Source organism: Coregonus lavaretus (genome assembly GCF_964263955.1).
Source record: "Coregonus lavaretus genome assembly, chromosome: 12".
Lineage (NCBI taxonomy): Eukaryota > Metazoa > Chordata > Actinopteri > Salmoniformes > Salmonidae > Coregonus > Coregonus lavaretus.
In genome coordinates, this window is record NC_139999.1 from 40,494,086 (window position 1) to 40,517,961 (window position 23,876).

At 42.1% G+C, this 23,876-nt stretch overlaps 1 protein-coding gene across 2 annotated transcripts in view; it reads left to right on the forward strand.

Annotated features, from left to right (window-relative positions):
- Positions 1 to 1,976: 1,976 nt before the first annotated feature.
- LOC311138647 (peptidyl-prolyl cis-trans isomerase FKBP5-like) overlaps positions 1,977 to 23,876 on the forward strand; it is a 29,760-nt gene continuing 7,860 nt past the window's right edge. Inside the window, exons 1-5 of one of the 2 annotated variants that reach the window (XM_084173426.1) lie at positions 1,977 to 2,212; positions 21,372 to 21,504; positions 22,402 to 22,546; positions 22,847 to 22,989; positions 23,270 to 23,384. In XM_084173426.1, the coding sequence (XP_084029552.1) occupies positions 21,400 to 21,504; positions 22,402 to 22,546; positions 22,847 to 22,989; positions 23,270 to 23,384 (508 nt within the window). In that variant the 5' untranslated portion in view covers positions 1,977 to 2,212; positions 21,372 to 21,399. Of the gene's footprint in view, positions 2,213 to 18,004; positions 18,026 to 21,371; positions 21,505 to 22,401; positions 22,547 to 22,846; positions 22,990 to 23,269; positions 23,385 to 23,876 lie in introns of those variants that run through there. The other variant, XM_084173427.1, reaches the window with a different exon arrangement.

Consider the following 23,876-nt stretch of genomic DNA (forward strand, 5'->3'; position numbering starts at 1 on the left):
GACGAATCACGCTTCACCATCTGGCAGTCCGATGGACAAATCTGGGTTTGGCGGTTGCCAGGAGAACGCTACCTGCCCAAATGCATAGTGCCAACTGTAAAGTTTGGTGGTGAAGAAATATTGGTCTGGGGCTGTTTTTCATGGTTCGGGCTAGGCCCCTTAGTTCCATTGAAGGGAAATCTTAATGCTACAGCATACAATGACATTCTATATGATTCTGTGCTTCCAACTTTGTGGCAACAGTTTGGGGAAGGCCCTTTCCTGTTTCAGCATGACAATGCCCTCGTGCACGAAGCGAGGTCCATACAGAAATTGTTTGACAAGATCATTGTGGAAGAACTTGACTGGCCTGCACAGAGCCCTGACCTCAACCACCATTGGGATGAATTGGAAGGCCGACTGCGAGCTAGGCCTAATCGCCCATCATCAGTGCCCGACCTCACTAATGCTCTTGTGGCTGAATGGAAGCAAGTTCACGCAGCAATGTTTCAACATCTAGCAGAAAGTATTCCCAGAAGAGTGGAAGCTGTTATAGTAGCAGAGGGGTGGCCAACTCCATTGTTCGACGAGCAGGTGTCCACATACTTTTGACTCTGTAGTGTATTATGCCTTTAGCCAGTGGTTCTCAAACCTCTCCTCAGGTACCCTCAGACGTTTCACAATTTTGTTGTAGTCCTGAACTATCTCATCCGATTTACCTAAAGGGCTTGGTGAGTAGTTGAATAAGGTGTGCTAGCTTTGAATATATCAAAAACATGGAACGCTAGGGGTCACCGAGAAGAGGTTTGAGAACTACTGCATTAGGCTACACTGAAACTAACTAAAAACGTTATATATTGTCCATATGATTTATATATTGGTATATTTTATTTGTATTAGTCCAAAAAGATGGTTCTGCACAGAGGCCACTTTTATTAGGCCTAAATCAGTGACTGGATTCTGCTTTGTTAAAAAACAACTGTAGGCAAGAAACCTCCCAAACCACTCTTCAATCTGTTGAATCTTATATAAAATGTCTCATGTGCTTGATTAACCTAATTAATCGTGGCTGGCAATCAACGCTCCTAATAGCCTGTTGGTTGTTATGGTGATCGAGATGTGGAAATTGATCATGTAAATATTATTCTAAGGGAAAAAACGAGTTTTAATTTAGCCTACATAACAAATTGAATGAAATTTCTTTCCACATCATTAATAACCTCGGCAGCCAGTATATCGCGCGCTTGAGAAATTATTCCAATCCAGATGGCGTACCTATCCTTTCTGTCCTCCAATAAAGCATTGAACCCTTCTGAAATCTGTGAAATGATCTGTTCAAAATCGAGGACAGTCCGTGAGTACACTGCTGCTGTACAGACTGTTCCCGGTAGTTGCGCTGCGCTGCGCTGCGCGAGCTGCGGCGGCGCTCGGCACAGAATGGGTTAAAGGGTCAGGGTGTCTACTAGAACACTGTGTCCTCACCAGAGTGCAGCTACAGTACAGCCGGAACATTGTGTTACTTTGTGGCCACTTTCCAAGACCTGCCCTTAATTTGTACACTAAATGCCCCCCCCCCCCGCCCCCCCAACCGTCTTTCCACATCCCATTAATAACCTCGGCAGCCAGTATATCGCGCGCTTAAGAAATTATTCCAATCCAGATGACGTACCTATCCTTTCTGTCCTCCAATAAAGCATTGAACCCTTCTGAAATCTGTGAAATGTTCTGTTCAAAATCGAGGACAGTCCGTGAGTACACTGCTGCTGTACAGACTGTTCCCGGTAGTTGCGCTGCGCGAGCTGCGGCGGCGCTCGGCACAGAATGGGTTAAAGGGTCAGGGTGTCTACTAGAACACTGTGTCCTCACCAGAGTGCAGCTACAGTACAGCCGGAACATTGTGTTACTTTGTGGCCACTTTCCAAGACCTGCCCTTAATTTGTACACTAAATGTCCACCCCCCCCCCCCCCCCCCTCAGTTCCTTCCACCTTCTTCACAGTGTCATTTCAATTCTCTTCTCCATGTGGCTCAAACTCGCGTGTTGATCGTCACTAGTGTCCGGGGGTATTGACTGTAAAAAAAAACTGCCGGCAGAACATTTAGTACCCTGGTTGGTTATGAGAGGGCGGGTTTGAAATCACGGTGCTTACGTGCGTTGCGGAGCCAGTGTGGCGATATACCGGCTGAAGTAATAGCACGAAAGCAGCACACGAGCAATATAATAAATATAAAAAGGTAAGTTACAGCTTTAGCCTATTTCTTATTATTTTATGGAAATAGGATAATTGGTTTGCTTTATTGGGCATGTTTTAACCATCAAGACCGAGTAGGTATCGAGTTACAATGTATCCAATTGTACCCGGTTAGAAATGAAGGTGCCTCAGAATAAGATTTATAAATAGATAATAAAAAACATAAAAGTTTACATTTGATATACTTATGATTCAGCTTATTTGTCTTATCTAGAATCAGTGTTCAGCACTATTAAGTTGTGTTCTAGGCTTCTTTTCCAGATACATGTGGATATCATGCTCATGTTCTATTCCTCTACTTATCACTTGTCAATGTTTTTAATGAGAGTGGAATGAATTTACATCAATTGAAGGTGTTAATCAAATGCTATTATAAAGGATAACTCTTTATGATTTTCGGTTATTTCTTTCTCAATCTCTCTTACACACATGCACACACACACACACACACACACACACACACACACACACACACACACTGTGAATAATGTATCTATCATCTTACTCTCAATTAATATTTTCAATTTCATTAAAGGTAAATCAAATTGACCTACAATGAAAATGTAGCCCCATGTCTTCCTATTACAGGTAGTTAAGAAATGGCAATTAATCTGATATATGGTAGACAGTAACATTTATTTGACGTTTACGTTACATTTATTCAACATGTATCTTCAGAACCATTGGTGATGCAGTGAATGAATCATAGCATATAGGTGTGACTCTCGTTTGAAAAAACAACAACATGATTTGATCAATTTCTTGTTTCAGTCTAGTTAGTGACTTGAAGACTGAGCAGAACAGATATGAACTAGGACACTTAGAAATACATTTATCTGTAATTGCCTTTGCGCCACAATAAATGTATAAAATTGCAGGTTGCATGTTGGAAGGCAACCATGGCATTTATTTCAGCACATGTTCAAGGCTTGTTATGTGTGGGGGTTTACGTGGACATACAGTACCCTCAGTATTATCAGACCAAGGTTTCCTCCCAAGGTCTGCTTGGCCACATAATGGTTTACTGCATTTCAGCCTTCCTATCTATTTGCCAATGTTGTGGGGGCAGGTAGGTTGGTCCTGTGGGAGAGTGCATGGCATTGGGCACATGTCTTTAGTATTTTATGGTGGTAAAGCTGACAGTCAGAGGGAGAACTTGGCCCATATTCATAAAGTCTCAGAGTATGAGTACTGTATTGTATTCATTATTAAGGGTAAACTAATCCTTTATCAGCAATTCTACTCCTAGACACTCTATGATTAAGGGGCCAAGAGTGGTATGGTACGGATAGATGAGACGACGTGACCCTGTGGAAATAAATCAGAGAGAGAGAGTGTTGGAGAGAGAGAGAGAGAGAGAGAGAGAGAGAGAGTATGAGAGAGAAAAAGAGAGCATTTCCAAGAAATGGCATCCAGCGATCGCCCTGAATGAAATGAGTCCAGACAGTATTGACTTAGCAGCACAGATACCTCGTACCTTGGGTCATATAATGCCCATGTCATTACATATCAGACCCCATTCCCTGCTTCTAGATGAAAGGGTATTCTGCTGCTACCTGGCTTTCTTTCCAACCAAGGTGCTTAATAAAATATCAAATTGGAAATGTGGAAATTTCAGCAAGTCTTGGAGGACAATGGAAGTTGACTTGTAAAATAAGTGTGTATAATTTAAAACCAACACTCTTCCTCTTGTGTCCTATTAAAGCAGATAAATTCAACCAAAACCATTAGGAACGTGTTTCCCCGATGAAAGACCCAAGCACCTCCGTAGAAAACCCTGATGAGGGCTATATTTCCAATTAAGTTTGTTTTAATAGTAAATAAATGTTTTTTTTCTAGTCAACTTCCTTTGTCCTCCAATACTTGATTAATATTTTTCACATAATTCCTACTTTGAACCATGGCAGACAATGTCCCTCTCCCCAGGACTGACAATGTCTACTTAGCCTATGTTAGACAATGTCCACTATGACAGAAAATGTCCTGTTCTTTTAGACAATGTCCTGTTCTTTCAGACAGTATCCCAGTCCGTAACCATGTCAGCCTTTGTCAGCCAGGACAGCCAGACAGTGTCTCCAGTTTGGCTACCACTGCTCTTTATATGTGGATTAGCGTGAAGCATTGACTTGTGATAAAGTGCTTTGAGGCACAATGTGTATCTGTGGAGTGACTGTGCTGCTGGAGCTCTCAGGACTGAATGTTCTCTACTTTGTTATGTTCCGTCTCTGCATTTCTCCACAGGGTCTCTGAGTTCCACGCTCTCTCTGACTAAGACGCACTGACGCACTGCTGGCTCTACCACAGCTGTAACTTATATTGAAAATCCTATACCCAGATGGTTTACATTTATTCATCATAAAGATGAAGTTAAAGACAAATGCACAAACATTCTGAATGACTGATGATTGGATGAAATACTGTGATACAGAATGACATTACACATTCAGTTATTAGAGTACCGTAGCCTGTGTTACACATTTTTTTTACAGAGTACTTCTAATATTTAGAATTGAGACTTTCCCCCCTCCAAAGTCAGATTGGACATTTCAGCAATAAAAATATGATTTTGTTTTGTTTTTCTGCGTCAATCCCTGCATTTCCCCAATAAAAAAAAGACGTAATGTGCGTTAGTCTCTATTTGTGTTGAGGGGAACCTATTTGGGTATTGCCATCCGAAGCAGATGCTGTGTTGTGACTGAGTAGGTTTCAGATTGGTGAACACCATCAGATTGTGCCAGGAACTCAGAACAGAAGGAACATCGTGTTCCCCCCCACACACTACTCACAAACACACACACACTCTGCGCAGACACATACATAGATGGACACACAACCCAGATGGACACACACATACACATGCACACACACTACTGTGCAGATGAACACAGACAGAGATGGACAGAGGCAGACACAGACACAGAGGTGGACAGAGACAGACAGAGTCAGACCGACACACTGGCACACATAGGCATACACGCATTCCCCCGCACAGAGCCACTCATATTTTAGGTTAAATTTATAATTATTTTACTAGATCATTAAATCAACTAATTATTCTTACGTGTTATTGATGTGTGTGTGTGTGTGTGTGTTAATGCATTTGGCCCTGTCAATGTGGAAAGCTATAATGTTACAGCTCCCAGAACATGATGTTCTGTTCCAACTTTTTTTAGAAGTGATGTCCATTCCGTATTAAGAAAGGCCCCAGTCCCAGAAAATAATGATACTTTTAAGCTTTATTACTATGGTTATTGCTGTTTACGTTAACAATGGCAAGTGATTACATGCTACTTATATCCTTCTGATGTATGTGAGAACAAATGTGAGATTCTTACATACAGTGCATTCGGAAAGTATACAGATCCCTTGACTTTTTCCACATTTTGTTACGTTATAGCCTTATTCTAAAATGGATTAAATAGTTTTTTCCCCTCATCAATCTACACACAATACCCCATAATGATAAAGCAAAAACAGGTTTTTAGAAATGTTGGCACATTTTTTACAAATAAAAAACAGAAATATGACATTTACATAAGTATTCAGACCCTTTACTCAGTACTTTGTTGAAGCACCTTTGGCAGTAATTACAGCCTCGATTCTTCTTGGGTATGACGCTACAAGCTTGGCACACCTGTATTTGGGGAGTTTCTCCCATTCCTCTCTGCAGATCCTCTCAAGCTCTGTCAGGTTGGATGTGGAGCGTCACTGCATAACTATTTTCAGGTCTCTCCAGAGATGTTCGATCGGGTTCAAGTCCGGGCTCTGGCTGGGCCACTCGAGGACATTCAGAGACTTGTCCCGAAGCCACTCCTGCATTGTCTTGGCTGTGTGCTTAGGGTCGTTGTCCTGTTGGAATGTAAACCTTTGCCCCAGTCTGAGGTCCTGAGCGCTCTGGAGCAGGTTTTCATCAAGGATCTCTCTGTACTTTGCTCCGTTCATCTTTCCCTCGATCCTGACTAGTCTCCCAGTCCATGCCGCTGAAAAACATCCCCACAGCATGATGCTGCCACCACCATGCTTCACTGTAGGGATGGTGCCAGGTTTCCTCCAGATGTGATGCTTGGCATTCAGGCCAAAGAGTTCAATATTGGTTTTCATCAGACCAGAGAATCTTGTTTCTCATGGTCAGAGTCCTTTAGGTGCCTTTTGGCAAACTCCAAGCGGGTTGTCATGTGCCTTTTACTGAGGAGTGGCTTCCGTCTGGCCACTCTACCATAAAGGCCTGATTGGTCGAGTGCTGCAGAGGTGGTTGTCCTTCTGGAAGGTTCTCCCAACTCCACAGAGGAACTCTGGAGCTCTGTCAGAGTGACCATAGGGTTCTTGGTCACCTCCCTGACCAAGGCCCTTCTCCCCCGATTGCTCAGTTTGGCCAGCTCTAGGAAGAGTCTTGGAAGAGTCTTGGTGGTTCCAAACTTCTTCCATTTAAGAATGATGGAGGCCACTGCATTCTTGGGGACCTTCAATGCTGCAGAGATGTTTTGCTATCCTTCCCCAGATCTGTGCCTCGACACAATTCTGTCTCGGAGCTCTAAGGACAATTACTTCGACCTCATGGCTTGGTTTTTGCTCTGACATGCACTGTCAACCGTGGGACCTTATATAGACAGGTGTGTGCCTTTCCAAATCATGTCCAACCAATTGAATGTACCACTGGTGGACTCCAATCAAGTTGTATAAACATCTCAAGGATGAAAAATGGAAACAGGATGCACCTGAGCTCAATTTCGAGTCTCATATCAAAGGGTCTGAATACTTATTTCTGTTTTTAATTTTTTATAAATGTGCAAACATTTCTAAAAAACAGTTTTAGCTTTGTCATTATGGGGTATTGTGTGTAGATTGATGAGGAAAAAATGTTATTTCATAAATTTTTGAATAAGGCTGTAACGTAACAAAATGTGGAAAAAAACTTTCTGAATGCACTGTAGATCTAAATTAAGCACCAAATCTGTTTGTGTGTGATTTGTGTGTGTATTAGAGAGATAGAGTGAGAGAGTATGTGTGGGTGTGTCCCACAGGCACCTCTGTACATTATGAACAATAGCACCAGTACACAGTTAGGTACTCTCCATCAGAAAGAGGAAGAGAGGAAGCTGAATTAAATGTGAAATGTGAGAGTGAGAGTGAGGGGTTAAGAAAGAGGCAGATATATATCAGGGGAGGCGGTGAGGGGGTAGAGGGGTGGAAGAGATGTAAGGAGGAAAGACTGAGCACAACGATTAATAGTAAGCCAATTAACTTAGTCTCATGTTTGGCATGAATTGTCCAGACCAGCAGTGAAGCAGGTCACTTGGTATCTAGAGGGCCAACAGATCAACTGTGTCAGCTGCTCCCAATTTGCTCACTTTCCCTGTTACCCTTCAATGTTAGCAGATTTGTAAGGTTTAAGCAATATGGTGGAAGCTCCACCACAACCCTGCTTATTACAGTACCCGTCCAGACTCTTCAGATCTACAAACATTGAAAGGTTACGGCCAAAGGTTTATATATACACTAAATTACTGACAGGGGGCGCTGTTTTGAAGCCACCGCACCTCCAACTTGACACTCACCCACCATTGCAAAAAATATTTTGGAAGCTATATTTTAGTCATTTAGCAGACGCTCTTATCCAGAGCGACTTACAGTTAGTGAGTGCATAAATTTTTTCATACTGGCCCCCTGTGGGAATCGAACCCACAACCCTGGCGTTGCAAGCACCATGCTCTACCAACTGAGCTACAGGAAACGCATTTATTATCGTCTACATTTGTTTTTGCCATATTTATTCTATTACAGACACCTTAATGCATACTTTTAATTATATTATGTAAACTAAACATAATTTACATACTTTTTTTGAGCAGTGTATATATATATTTAAGGGAACACTAAAATAACACATCCGAGATCTGAATGAATGAAATAATCTTACTAAATACTTTTTTCTTTACATAGTTGAATGTGCTGACAACAAAATCACACAAAAATGTATCAACCCATGGAGGTCTGGATTTGGAGTCACACTCAAAATTAAAGTGGAAAATCACACTACAGGCTGATCCAACTTTGATGTAATGTCCTTAAAACAAGTCAAAATGAGGCTCAGTAGTGTGTGTGGCCTCCACATGCCTGTATGACCTCCCTACAATGCCTGGGCATGCTCCTGATGAGGTGGCGGATGGTCTCCTGAGGGATCTCCTCCCAGACCTGGACTAAAGCATCCGCCAACTCCTGGACAGTCTGTGGTGCAACGTGGCGTTGGTGGATGGAGCGAGACATGATGTCCCAGATGTGCTCAATTGGATTCAGGTCTGGGGAACGGGCGGGCCAGTCCATAGCATCAATGCCTTCCTCTTGCAGGAACTGCTGACACACTCCAGCCACATGAGGTCTAGCATTGTCTTGCATTAGGAGGAACCCAGGGCCAACCGCACCAGCATATGGTCTCACAAGGGGTCTGAGGATCACATCTCGGTACCTAATGGCAGTCAGGCTACCTCTGGCGAGCACATGGAGGGCTGTGCGGCCCCCCAAAGAAATGCCACCCCACACCATGACTGACCCACCGCCAAACCGGTCATGCTGGAGGATGTTGCAGGCAGCAGAACGTTCTCCACGGCGTCTCCAGACTCTGTCACACCTGTCACATGTGCTCAGTGTGAACCTGCTTTCATCTGTGAAGAGCACAAGGCGCCAGTGGCGAATTTGCCAATCTTGGTGTTCTCTGGCAAATGCCAAACGTCCTGCACGGTGTTGGGCTGTAAGCACAACCCCCACCTGTGGATATCGGGCCTTCATACCACCCTCATGGAGTCTGTTTCTGACCGTTTGAGCAGACACATGCACATTTGTGGCCTGCTGGAGGTCATTTTGCAGGGCTCTGGCAGTGCTCCACCTGCTCCTCCTTGCACAAAGGCGGAGGTAGCGGTCCTGCTGCTGGGTTGTTGCCCTTCTACGGCCTCCTCCACGTCTCCTGATGTACTGGCCTGTCTCCTGGTAGCGCCTCCATGCTCTGGACACTACGCTGACAGACACAGCAAACCTTCTTGCCACAGCTCGCATTGATGTGCCATCCTGGATGAGCTGCAGAAATAAACACACATACAAGTCAAGGACATTACATCATCATACAACTGGTTAGTTCACACGAGAATATCCAGAAAAGTTGTACTGTTGACGAAGATCCAAGAGGTTAATCATTGACAAGGTCAAGTCTGCAGTTAGACTCACATTGTCAATACTACTGTTACGTACTGTACAGGCCATTATCCTTATTCTCTTCCAAATAAAAAATGAGTACATGGATTACACACTACATGACCAAAAGTATGTGGGCACCTGCTCGTCGAACATCTCATTCCAAAATCACGGGAATTAATATGGAGTTGGTCCGCCCTTTGCTGCTAAACAGGCTCATTGCTGCGGGGACTTGCTTCCATTTAGCCACAAGAGCATTAGTGAGATCGGGCACTGATGTTGGGCGATTAGGCCTGGCTCGCAGTCGGGGTTCCAATTCATCCCAAAGGTGTTCGATGGGGTTGAGGTCAGGGCTCTGTGCAGGCCAGTCAAGTTCTTCCAAATCGATCTCGATAAAAACCATTTCTGTATGGACCTTGCATTGTCATGCTGAAACAGGAAAGGGCCTTCCCCAAACTGTTGCCACAAATTTGGAAGCACAGAATCTTCTAGAATTTCAGTGTATGCTGTAGAGATAAGATTTCCCATCACTGGAACTAAGGGGCCAAGCCCGAACCATGAAAAACAGCCCCAGACCATTATTCCTCTTCCACCAAACTTTACAGTTGGCACTATGCATTCAGGCAGGTAGCGTTCTCCTGGCATCCGCCAAACACAGATTTGTCTGTTGGACTGCCAGATGGTGTAGTGTGAATTATCACTCCAGAGAACGCGTTTCCACTGCTCCAGAGTCCAATGTCGGCGAGCTTTACGCCACTCTAGCCGACGCCTGCCATTGCGCATGGTGATCTTAGACTTGTGTGCTACTGCTCGGCCATGGAAATCCATTTCATGAAGCTCCCGACTGACAGTTCTTGTGCTAACGTTGCGTCCAGAGGCAGTTTGGAACTCGGTAGTGAGTGTTGCAACCAAGGACATACGATTTTTACACGCTATGCGCTTCAGCACTCAGCGGTTCCGTTCTGTGAGCTTGTGTGGCCTACCACTTCGCGGCTGAGCCGTTGTTGCTCCTAGATGTTTCCACTTCACAATAACAGCACTTACAGTTGACTGGGGTGGCTCTAGCAGGGCAGAAATCTGATGAACTGACTTGTTGGAAAGGAGACACCCTATGACGGTGCCACGTTGAAAGTCACTGAGCTCTTCAGTAAGGCCATTCTACTGCCTATGTTTGTTATATAGATTGCATGGCTGTGTGCTCGATTTCATACACCTGTCAGCAACTGGTATGGCTGAAATAGCCGAACCCACTAATTTGAAGGGGTGTCCACATACTTTGTATTTCATTCATATAGTTTACAACTTTACATTGTTCAGTAGGTGTGTTTTCCATGCTGACTTACAGTGCCTTAAAAAGTATTCATCCCCCTTGGCGTTTTTCCTATTTTGTTGCATTACAACCTGTATTTTAAATGGATTTTTATTTGGATTTCATGTAATGGACATACACAAAATAGTCCAAATTGGTGAAGTGGAATGAAAAAAATAACTTCTTTCAAAAATTCTATAACGGAAAGATGGTGCATGCATATGTATTCACCCCCTTTGCTATGAAGCCCCTAAATAAGATCTGGTGCAACCAATTACCTTCAGAAGTCACCTAAGTAGTTAAATAAAGTCCACCTGTGTGCAATCTAAGTGTCACATGATCTGTTACATGATCTCAGTATATACACCTGTTCTGAAAGGCCCCAGAGTCTGCAACACCATTACGCAAGGGGCACCCCCAAGAAAGCGGCACCATGAAGATCAAGGAGCTCTCCAAACAGATCAGGGACAAAGTTGTGGAGAAGTACAGATCAGGGTTGGGTTATAGAAACATTTCAGAAACTTTGAACATCCCACAGAGCACCATTAAATCCATTATTAAAAAATTGAAAGAATATGGCACCACAACAAACCTGCCAAGAGAGGGCCGCCCACCAAAACTCAGACTAGGCAAGGAGGCCATTAATCAGAGAGGCAACAAAGAGACCAAAGATAACCCTGAAAAAGCTGCAAAGCTCCACAGCGGAGATTGGAGTATCTGTCCATAGGACCACTTTAAGCTGTACACTCCACAGAGCTGGGCTTTACCGAAGAGTGGCCAGAGAAAAGCCATTGCTTAAAGAAAAAATTAAGCAAACACGTTTGGTGTTCACCAAAAGGCATGTGGGAGACTCCCCAAACATATGGAAGAAAGTACTCTGGTCAGATGAGACTAAAATTGAGCTTTTTGGCCATCAAGGAAAACGCTATGTGTGGCGCAAACCCAACACCTCTCATCACCCCGAGAACACCATCCCCACAGTGAAGCATGGTGGTGGCAGCATCATGCTGTGGGGATGTTTTTCAACGGCAGGGACTGGGAAACTGGTCAGAATTGAACGAATGATGGAGGGCGCTAAATACAGGTAAATCCTTGAGGGAAACCTGTTTTAGTCTTCCAGAGATTTGAGACTGGGACGGAGGTTCACCTTCCAACAGGACAATGACAACTAAGCATACTGCTAAAGCAACACTCGAGTGGTTTAAGGGGAAACATTTAAATGTCTTGGAATGGCCTTGTCAAAGCCCAGACATTTACATTTTAGTCATTTAGCAGACGCTCTTATCCAGAGCGACTTACAGTTAGTGAGTGCATTCATTATTATTTTTTATATATATATTTTTTTCATACTGGCCCCCCGTGGGAATCGAACCCACAACCCTGGCGTTGCAAACGCCATGCTCTACCAACTGAGCTACATCCCTGCCGGCCATTCCCTCCCCTACCCTGGATGACACTGGGCCAATTGTGCGCCGTCGCATGGGTCTTCCGGTCACGGCCGGCTACGACAGAGCCTGGATTCGAACCAGGATCTCTAGTGGCACAGCTAGCACTGCGATGCAGTGCCTTAGACCACTGCGCCACTCGGGAGAATCTGTGGAATCTGTGGTATGTCTTAAAGATTGCTGTACACCAGCGGAACCCATCCAACTTGAAATAGCTGGAGCAGTTTTGCCTTGAAGAATGGGCAAAAATCCCATTGGCTAGATGTGCCAAGCTTATAGAGACATACCCCAAGAGACTTGCAGCTATAATTGCTGCAAAAGGTGACTCTACAAAGTATTGACTTTGGGGGGGTGAATAGTTATGCACGCTCAAGTTCTGTTTTTTTGTCTTATTTCTTGTTTGTTTCACACCAAAAAATATTTTGCATCTTCAAAGTGGTAGGCATGTTGTTTGAATCATGATACAAAACCCCCCAAAATCAATTTTAATTCCAGGTTGTAAGGCAACAAAATAGGGAAAATGCCAAGGGGGGTGAATACTTTCACAAGCCACTGTACATGACCATCAACTTTCACTGTATACACAGGCCTTGCTGCTATTCCAGTTTCAACTGTTCTGCCTGCGGCTACGAAACCCCTACCTGTCCCAGACCTGCTGTTTTCAACTCTTAATGATCGGCTATGAAAAGCCAACTGAGAGACCTGAGCCCTAGGACCATACGTCGGGACTACCGGCCGTGGTGACTCCTTGCTGTCCCCAGTCCGCCTGGCCTTGCTGCTATCCCAGTTTAAACTGTTCTGCCTGCGGTTATGGAACCCCTACCTGTCCCAGACCTGCTGTTTTCAACTCTTAATGATCGGCTATGAAAAGCCAACTGAGATTTATTCCTGATTATTATTTGACCATGCTTGTCACTTATGAACATTTTTGAACATCTTGGCATGGTTCTGTTATAATCTCCACCCGGCACAGCCAGAAGAGGACTGGCCACCCCTCATAGCCTGGTTCCTCTCTAGGTTTCTTCCTAGGTTTTGCCTTTCTAGGGAGTTTTTCCTAGCCACCGTGCTTCTACACCTGCATTACTAGCTGTTTGGGGTTTTAGGCTGGGTTTCTGTACAGCACTTCGAGATATTAGCTGATGTAAGAAGGGCTATATAAAATAAAATTGATTGAATTGATTGAGATAGTTTTGCTTGAAATCTCATATTTTCAGTTCATAACCAGATGTTGTTTACAGAAAAACATTAGTAATATCTGGGGCACATAAACTGTTGTATTGAGGCTTCTAAACAAAATATTCACAATACAATGGAAAAAGGGTTAGCCAAGTCCCTGTCTCAATCATACATTTGTTTTCACCCCCTCTCTACCTCTATTCAATTCTCTTTTACCATCTCTTGCACATTTTTCATGCACCTGAAAGTTCCAAATATTTATCTACTCATAAATGTGGTTTCTGACTGCTTTCATTTAATCAAATTGAATTTTGTAGGCTTATGGAATAATAAGCATAGCCAAAATGTCTGAATTAAATACACACATTTATAAATAAATATAGAGCAGGTCTCCACCCCTACTTTATTTTCTTTACCCCAAGTATTTGTTTTTCAGCAATTTATACTTTTTTTATCCAGAACTGTACAACATTGCCATCCACATGATTCAGCTCTCTACTCCAATCATATTTTCTTATTGTACCAAATCTGTAGTGTGGATTTAACACTTTCAAAAATGAGGTTCTCTCCTCTATTAAAAAAAGTGTTGCATTTTAAACCACAATTTACAGTTTTAAAACAACAACTCATTCTAGCTAAAAGCTGTGTTTTGTGCATATTTGTGGGGTGCAATAATATAAATACTGTGTCGTCATATTTGTTATATATACATTACCAGTCAAAAGTTTGGACACACCTACTCATTCAAGGGTTTTTCTTTATTTTTACTATTTTTTACATTGTAGAATGACATTGAAGACATTACAACTATGAAATAACACATATGGAATCATGTAGTAACCAAAAAAGTGTTAAACATATCAGAATATATTTTATATTTAAGATTCTTCAAATAGCCACCCTTTGCCTTGATGACAGCTTTGCACACTCTTGGCATTCTCTCAACCAGCTTCACCTGGAATGCTTTTCCAACAGTCTTGAAGGAGTTCCCACATATGGGAACTCCTTCAAGTAGTCCTCTGTAGCTCAGTTGGTAGAGCATGGTGCTTGCAACGCCAGGGTTGTGGGTTCGTTTCCCACGGGGGGCCAGTATGAAAATGTATGCACTCACTAACTGTAAGTCGCTCTGGATAAGAGCATCTGCTAAATGACTAAAATGTAAATGAAATATGTTGAGCACTTGTTGGCTGATTTTCCTTCACTATGCCGTCCGACTCAAACCAAACCATCACAATTGGGTTGAGGTCGGGGGAAGGCCAGGTCATCTGATGCAGCACTCCATCCCTCTCCTTCTTGCAACTCTGCCTATGTCAGCATCCCGGAGTCGCCTCTTCACTGTTGAAGTTGAGACTGGTGTTTTGCGGGTACTATTTAATGAAGCTGCCAGTTGAGGACCTGTGAGGCGTCTGTTTCTCAAACTGTCTACACTGTATTTCTGATAAGTTTGATGTTATTTTAATGGACAACAAATGTTGCTTTTCTTTCGAAAAGAAGGACATTTCTAAGTGACCCCAAACTTTTGAACGGTAGTGTATATAAAACATTTTTCCTTAAAGGGGAAGTTACAGTGCCTTCAGAAAGTATTCATACCCCTTGACTTATTCCACATTTTGTTGATTTACAGCCTTAATTCAAAATGGATTAAATATATTTTTTTCTCTCTCACCAATCTACACAGAACGCCCCATAATGACAAAGTGAAAACAAGTTTTTAGAAATGTTTGCAAATTTATTGAAAATGTAATACAGAAATATCTAATTTACATAAGTATTCACACCCGTGAGTCAATACCGTTGCAGTGATTACAGCTGTGAGTCTTTTTGGGTAAGTCTCTAAGAGCTTTACACACCTGGATTGTACAATTATTATTTTTTCAATTCTTCAAGCTCTGTCAAGTTGATTGTTGATCATTGCTAGACAGTCATTTTCAAGTCTTGCCATAGATTTTCAAGCGAATTTAAGTCAAAACTTTAATTAGGCCACTCAGGAACATTCAATGTCATCTTGGTAAGCAACTCCAGTGTATTTGTTCTTATTGTCCTGCTGAAAGGTGAATTCCTCTCCCAGTGTCTGTTGGAAAGTAGACTGAACCAGGTTTTCCTCTAGGATTTTGCCTGTGCTTATAGCTGTATTCTGTTTATTTTAATCCTAAAACATTCCCTAGTCCTTGTCGATGACAAGCATACCCATAACATGATGCAGCTACCATCATCCTTGATAATATGAAGAGTGGTACTCAGTGATGTGTTGTGTTGGATTTGCCCCAAACATATCGCTTTGTATTAAGGACAAAAAGTAAATTTCTTTGTCACATTTTCTGCAGTATTATTTAAGTGCCTTATTGCAAACAGGATGCATGTTTTGGAATATTTTCATTTAATACAGGCTTCCTTCTTTTCACTCTGTCATTTAGGTTAGTATTGTGGAGTAACTACAATGTTGTTGATCCATCCTCAGTTTTCTCATATCACAACCATTAAACTCTCTAACTGTTTTAAAATTGCCATTGGCCTCATGGTGAAATCCCTGAGCAGTTTCCTTCCTCTCCAGCAACTGAGTTAGGAAGGACGCCTGTATCTTTGTAGTGACTAGGCGTATTGATACACCATCCAATGGCTAATTAATAACTTCACCACGCTCAAAGGGGTATTCATCATCTGTAATATATATATATATATATATATATATATATATATATATTTATATTTATATTTTACACGTCTACCAATCGGTGCCCATCTCTCATGTTAACCACTGTTATTGAAAACGAGATGAGTCCATGCAACTTATTATTTACATTTACGTCATTTAGCAGACACTCTTATCCAGAGCGACTTACAGTTAGTTAGTGCATACATTATTATTTTTTCATACCCCCTGTGGGAATCGAACCCACAACCCTGGCGTTGCAAACGCCATGCTCTATCAACTGCGCTACATCCCTGCCGGCCATTCCCTCCCCTACCCTGGACGACGCTGGGCCAATTGCGCGCCGCCCCATGGTTTTGACCACTAGATGCTGCTATTCTGGCTATACCGCCACACTCTTGAATCAATTTTGCTGGTCTCTTGTGTTTAAAAAAAAATAGATCACATTTCCTTTAATAATAAGGGCGGCAGGTAGCTTAGTGGTTAAGAGCGTTGTGCCAGTAACCGAAAGGTCGCTGGTTCTAATCCCCGAGCCGACTAGGTGAAAAATCTGTCGATGTGCCCTTGAGCAAGGCACTTAACCCTAATTGCTCCTGTAAGTCGCTCTGGATAAGAGCGTCTGCTAAATGACCAATTATTATTATTTATTTTATCATGAGCCAAACACAAGAGACCAGCAAAATGGTGGGGGGCTTTTGACAATTTTTTGGGATTCCTCATGTCTTAAGGCGTCAGCATGCTTCAGTACGACTGGTGCCTAGCCGAACTCGGCTAGCCGAACCGAACAAGTGTGCTTGCATAATCCCTTAAAAGACCTTCGCTTGAAAAACGAGACAAAAGTGGCAATAGTACTGTTTGTCCATTTTGAGACGCCATAGCCAGTATTCTTCAAAATAGTCATAATTAATCTAAGATAACTCAAGAAATCTGTCATTCATTTTGACGTTTTTGCCGAGGAGATCTTAGTCGTAAAATTTTACATCTATCTAAGATGTTTGGTGCAGTATTTCTCAATGAAAAATGTGCATGTAAACGAATTGTCTCTCGTTGAATGACAACAAAGACTTTATTGAAGAATCCCTACTGTTCACCAATCACCGACGAAGGGGCGTAGACTTTGGCTCTGAACTTCGGCTTGCCTCCAGAAAAAAATGTTGTGTGCCCGAACTGCGAATAAAACCCTCACTGAATTCCAAACCGAACAAAAAAACATCACAAAATGTCATCATAATATATGCACGAACTCTTACGAACTGTTTCTGGTGGGAAGAATGCGGACGCCTTTACTTATTGGTAGGAAGAGGTTTGGTCCAAATCGAATGTTAGGTACTATATTTATTGAAAATTATCTGAATCCTATAAATTAAAATGGCCAATTTGGGTGCAATCAATTAGCTTAATTTCTCTGATATAAAATGTACTTTCAACAAAAGCCGGGGGAGGTGGGGGTGGGGGGGTTCTACTAAGCTATATAGAATTGTTTTAAGAAGGTCATACCAAGGATCATTTTACTATTTGATTATGAATTTTAAGACCCTTTGAAGTATCCCCCCCCAAAATATATATATTTGATTAAAAAAAAGATTTGGCCTTACTGCTATTAGCCTACACAAACGCATTGAATAACATATTCACTACATGGAACAACAGATAGTCCCCCCAAAAAATCTAAAAGAAATTTGTTCTGAAGTGTCTATCCTATATCTAAGAGAGATAGGAAAGATCAGCAAACATTTTTATTTAATTTTTGACATGTATTTAACCACTTATTTTTTTCACTAAACAGTCTTCATATACAGTACCAGTCAAAAGTCTGGACACACCTACTCATTCCCGGGTGTTTCTTTATTTTTACTATTTTCTACATTGTAGAATAATAGTGAAGACATCAAAACTATGAAATAACACATATGGAACCAAAAAAGAGATTCTTAAAAGTAGCCACCCTTTGCGTTGATGACAGCTTTGCACACTCTTGGCATTCTCTCAACCAGCTTCATGAGGTAGTCACCTGGAATGCATTTCCATTAACAGGTGAGCCTTGTTAAAAGTTAATTTGTGGAATTCCTTTCCTTCTTAATGTCACGCCCTGGCTCTGGGGACCCTTATATTGTTGAGCCAGGGTGTGGAGTTTCTATGTGTTATTTTCTATGTTGTGTTCTAGTTCGTGTTTTCTATGTTGGCCAGGGTGGTTCCCAATCAGAGGCAGCTGATTCTCATTGTCTCTGATTGGGAACCATACTTAGGCAGCCTGTTGGCACTTTTGTTTTGTGGGATCTTGATCCGTAAGGTTTGTGTTTAACCCTAGGACTTCACGTATCGTTTATTGTTTTGTTCGTGTCTGTACTCATTAAAAGAATGTACGCTTATCACGCTGCGCCTTGGTCCGCTGTTTCTAACGATCGTGACACTTAATGTGTTTGAGCCAATCAGTTGTGTTGGGATAAGGTAGGGGTGGTACACAGAAGATAGCCCTATTTGGTAAAAGATCAAGTCTATATTATGGAAAGAACAGCCCAAATAAGCAAAGAGAAATGACAGTCCATTACTTTGAGACATGAAGGTCAGTCAATCCGGAACATTTCAAGAACTTTGAAAGTTTCTGCAAGTGCAGTCGCAAAAAACATCAAGTGCTATGATGAAACTGGCTAACATGAGGACTGCCACAGGAATGGAAGACCCAGAGTTACCTCTGCTGCAGAGGATAAGTTCATTAGAGTAACTGCACCTCAGATTGCAGCCCAAATAAATGCTTCACAGAGTTAAAGTAACAGACATATCTCAACATCAGCTGTTCAGAGGAGACTGCATGAATCAGGCCTTCATGGACGAATTGCTGCAAAGAAACCACTACCAATAATAAGAAGAGACTTGCTTGGGCCAAGAAACACAAGCAATGGACATTAGACTGGTGGAAATCTGTCCTCTGGTCTAATGAGTCCAAATGTGAGATTTTTGTTTCCAACCGCCGTATCTTTGTGAGATGCAGAGTAGGTGAACAGATGATCTCCGCATGTGTGTTTCCCACCGTGAAGCATGGAGGAAGAGCTGTGATGGTGTGGGGGTGCTTTGCTGGTGGCACTGTCTGTGATTTATTTAGAATTCAAGGCACCCTTAACCAGCATGGCTACCACAGCATCCCATCTGGTTTGCGCTTAGTGGGACAATCTTTTTTTTTTTCAACAGGACAATGACCCAACACACCTCCAGGCTGTGTAAGGGCTATTTGACCAAGAAGGAGAGTGATGGAGTGCTGCATCAGATGACCTGGCCTCCACAATCACCCGACCTTAACCCAATTGAGATGGTTTGGGATGAGTTGGACGGCAGAGTGAAGGAAAAGCAGCCAACAAGTGTTCAGCATATGTGGGAAAAGCATTCCAGGTGAAGCTGGTTGAGAGAATGCCAAGAGTTTGCAAAGCTGTCATCAAGGCAAAGGGTGGCTACTTTAAAGAATCTAAAATCTAAAATATATTTGGATTTGTTTAACACTTTTTTGGTTATTACATGATTCCATATGTGTTATTTCATAGTTTTGATGTCTTCACTATTCTACAATGTAGAAAATAGTAAAAAATTAAGTAAAACCCTTGAATGAGAAGATGTGTCCAAACTTTTGACTGGTACTGTATACTTCCATACATTTTTTAGACTGGTACCAGGGACCTTCAGACGAGTCTTGTGAGGCCTGTGGGTGTCCTAGAGTAAAAAGCCATCGTGTTCGTGAGAGTCTAATTTTCCATAGATGGGTCATAATAGTTTGTAGGCCAAACCGTTCGGACGCTACAGACGATTTTGTGAGAAGACAGATTTTCGGGATGTCTCGTGACGTCTTATGGTCTGACAAACACTGCTCTAGCTCTGTAAACTTTCACCCCAGATGCGGAACTGTTACATAGGCTGATGTAGTGGATTGAGATGCATCCAATTTAAAAAAACGGATATCTCTAGTTTAATCTGACGATTCATGCGAATGTGTTAATTATGATAATTATATTTATCCTATAAACTACTACTGGTTGTAGCCATCAATTGTCCCATTAACAATCACCCATGTTAGCAAACATATTTAATTTCAAACGTTACATTTCTCTAGTATAGGCTTCTTATCGTAATGAACGATATCAGCAAAATGCCTGCGATAAGTGATCGGTATGGTCGGTGTCGATCATTTTTGGTTTATCGTCCTAGCTCTACTCTGTGATCTCTACAAGATGATCCAGATAGACTAGTAGATTATTTCAGGAACCCTACATTATTAGAGCTAACATATAAATACCACATTGCAGGTTTTACTGTATATGACCCCTGGCTTTTTTTGTGTGTAGCATTTTCAGTCATTAAATGTGAGAAGTGTTTATTAGTTAGTTATGTCAGACCTACGTCCACTGCACACGTGACACTAGTATTATGGTATGAATTAAAATGTGTTGAAATGATGTACTGATGTACTGTGGTTTGAGAGATAAAGGCTGCTATAGAAAGATATCAGGATAATATTATAATGTACTCATCACCAGAAAGCTCTTCAACAGTCTCCCGACAACGATGGTGCAGCATGTCTCACAAAGAGTGATGGCACTGAGTGACGGCACAGAGTGACGGCACTGTTGCACCATCAGATCTCATATTTCAGGGTCCAGTTTTTCCAGAATGAAGAAGAAACACTTTTTTTGGGTCATTTTATTTGACCATGGGAAAAAAAGTGCTACTGCGTAAATAGGTTACCACATTGCAGTTTTGATTGCATTAAAACTTTTGGCATTGTCTATAGTGAATGTGGGCGTTGTATACTGCAATGAAACATCATAGATATATGTACATTGTCTTCATTACAGCTTGTGCCAAGCAGACCTATGTGTACTGGAGTCTTGACATTAGTATGATGGTATGACTGCAGCAAATTCCCAGAGTTAGCATGATCTACTGTGGGCTGGGAGAAGGCGGCCATTGAGGCATATGAGGATATTATTTCTGTAGCTCTTAATCAGAAGGTTTATTTGGCTCTTCAACAGTCTCCCAATAATGTACTGTGCTGCATGTCTCACAAAGAGTGACGGCACAGAGTTTTCTCTCCGTTAGTCAGCACCTCTACATATACTTTGGGGTGTGTGTCAGCTCATGCATTTTATCAGAATGAAGAGTTGAGATGTTAGAAACATCATTCCCTGACTCACAGAATGTCAGAAATATAGCATAGCTAACAAATGTACCTACTTAAAGCATATGCATATCATTGATTACTGTTTAATTGACATTCAGGTGGTCCTTGAAGGCCTTTTCTAAGGGGGGCTTTGTGTGTTGGTGGGGTTTTGTGTGTGTGTTATTACATTGGTGCGCATCCCAGTTTTAACAATGTGTGTGGGACTCTTTTGTGCAGGGTTAGAGTGGCATGCCCAGGTGCAGATATGACCACAGATAAGGACCAGTCCATGGATGACCAGTCTCCTGCTGTGGTCTTTGCTGCCAAGGGCATCGACGTCACTCCTAACAAAGATGAGGGAGTTCTCAAGGTAGGCTTCAACCTCATTCCCAACCTCCTCTGTCAGGGACAAACTCTGTCTTGACATACAGCAACCTGGTCTCAGAGCATTTCGTATTATTTTGTACGTAAACTGAGACACTCCTTTTGGTATGATATGTTACGTTTCGAATGGTATGTATTAATTTGTGGATGTGCATGATCCATTTCGTATGATACAAAGGGTTAGGATTAAGGTTAGGGTTAAGGTTAGGAGTTAGGTTAAAGGGTTAAGGTTAGGAGTTAGGTTAAAGGGTTAAGGTTAGTGTTAGGGGAAGGGTTAGCTAACATGCTAAGTAGTTGCAAAGTAGCTAAAAAGTAGTAAGTAGTTGAAAAGTTGCTAATTAGCTACAATGCTAAAGTTGTCCGTGATGAGATTCCAACACGCAACTTTTGGGTTGCTAGATGTTCGCGTTATACGCCCACCCATCCACCCCGGCCAACCACCTCCTCCATTTTTGCCTGTAACCATACCAAATGTAACATATCCCACTAATTTGAGTGTTTCAGGTTTACATTTACTATGTTACATCTAGTCTATGAGACCAGGCTGCATACAGGAGTCCAGCTCAACATATTAAATGAAGCATGCACACAAAGTCTTCCCTTTGGCACAGTAATCAGAGAGACTTCAGAGAAATGCATCTTTCATAATTCTGCCACCACTCAAGAGTATTCCTTTGTATTGAGCACATCCTCCTGTCCCGGTGTTACTTCTAAAACAGAGCATAGCAAAAAATGCATAACTGTTAGGATGAAAAATAATAATAGGGGGTACATGAAAAAGAAATATTTTACATGAAGAAACCATCATCACTGTCTAGCTAGAGAAACAAGTACTAGCATGCTGAGGAGATTATCTCAGGGCTGACATCTGTTCTTTGTACAGGTGGTGAAAAACCAGGGAGAGGATGGGGACAGACCCATGATTGGGGACAAGGTAGCAGTGCACTACACTGGCAAACTACTCAATGGGAAGAAGTTTGACTCCAGTATGGAACGCAAGAAACCCTTCACCTTCAGTCTGGGAAAGGGTATGTCCGAGTCTGCCTCTTACTGCACTACTTGTTTCTCAGATACCTTTTCAGCTGAAGAGGAACTGTCATCAGGACATACAGATGTACATATAGCATATATTATACTTACATCTCACATTTATGTGGCACCTGTGTGACATCTGTATGTGTGGAAGGGGCAATGAGTGTGAAGGGGGGGGGGGGGGGTGTAACATCTTATTAATCCGTCGTATGTATCGCCCATATGTCACTGCATATGTCAATGCATATGTAGCCTACATCTGTTCATCATGTCTCTAATTTTATATCACTCCACAGGTCAGGTGATTAAGGGCTTGGATATTGGTGTCTCCTCTATGCAGAGAGGAGAGGTGTGCATGCTCCTCTGTAAACCAGCATATGCTTATGGGTCAGCTGGATGCCCGCCCAAAATACCTCCCAACGCCATGCTACAGTTTGAGGTAGGTAAAGCATAGTGCTTTCCAAGGGGATGATGGAAATAGGCCTTCCTCTGCACGTAACAGGTTTCCCCTTTATATTCTGACTGCACATTGTCCTAGATTCTCTCTCGGCATTGTGAACAGAACACATAACACTGTCTCTGTCATAATTTTCATCATTATGGAATCTTATGATTACCATTGTGTAAAAGTGTGCCACTGCTGCTAGTGTTGCTATGGCAACACATGGATGTAACGTGACGTTTTATTGTGTCCTTACGTGTTTATTCACTTCCTGTAGGTGGAGCTGCTGAGCTTCAAAGGGGAGGTGCTGACGGACGACGGCGGCATCACAAGGAGGATAAAGGTCAAAGGGGAGGGCTATAATAACCCCAACGATGGATCAACTGTCCACGGTAAGGCGGACATGCTCTCTCTCTATCACATTCACTGTGATCTTGGTGATCAATATGTTTAACTGATTTTGGTACAAAGGCTTTGTCTCACATTAACCAGGTTTCCATCCAACCTTTTTATGTGAGTACAGTACATGGAAATGACAAATTCGTCAGTCAACTTTCCAAATGTCGACAAAACAAATTATGCTAGAGAAAGTGAGCTCTTTTTGTGTTGGTAAAATGCATTATGTGAGAAATGGCGGTATTATTGTAACCATCATATCAAAGTAAACTTGGTCACGCAATTATATGTTGTGTGGTCCTCTCACTACAACTCGGGAAAGCATGCAGTTTAATTTATTAGGCTGCAGATGAAATAAGTTATGTTGAACTTCACAGGGTGGTGAAAGTGCAAGGTGATGAGCTTAATGCTCCTTTCCAATAAATATTGAGGGTCTTATTCTGGTGACATGATGATCGATGCTTGGCTGCTGTTTGACAAATAAAAAT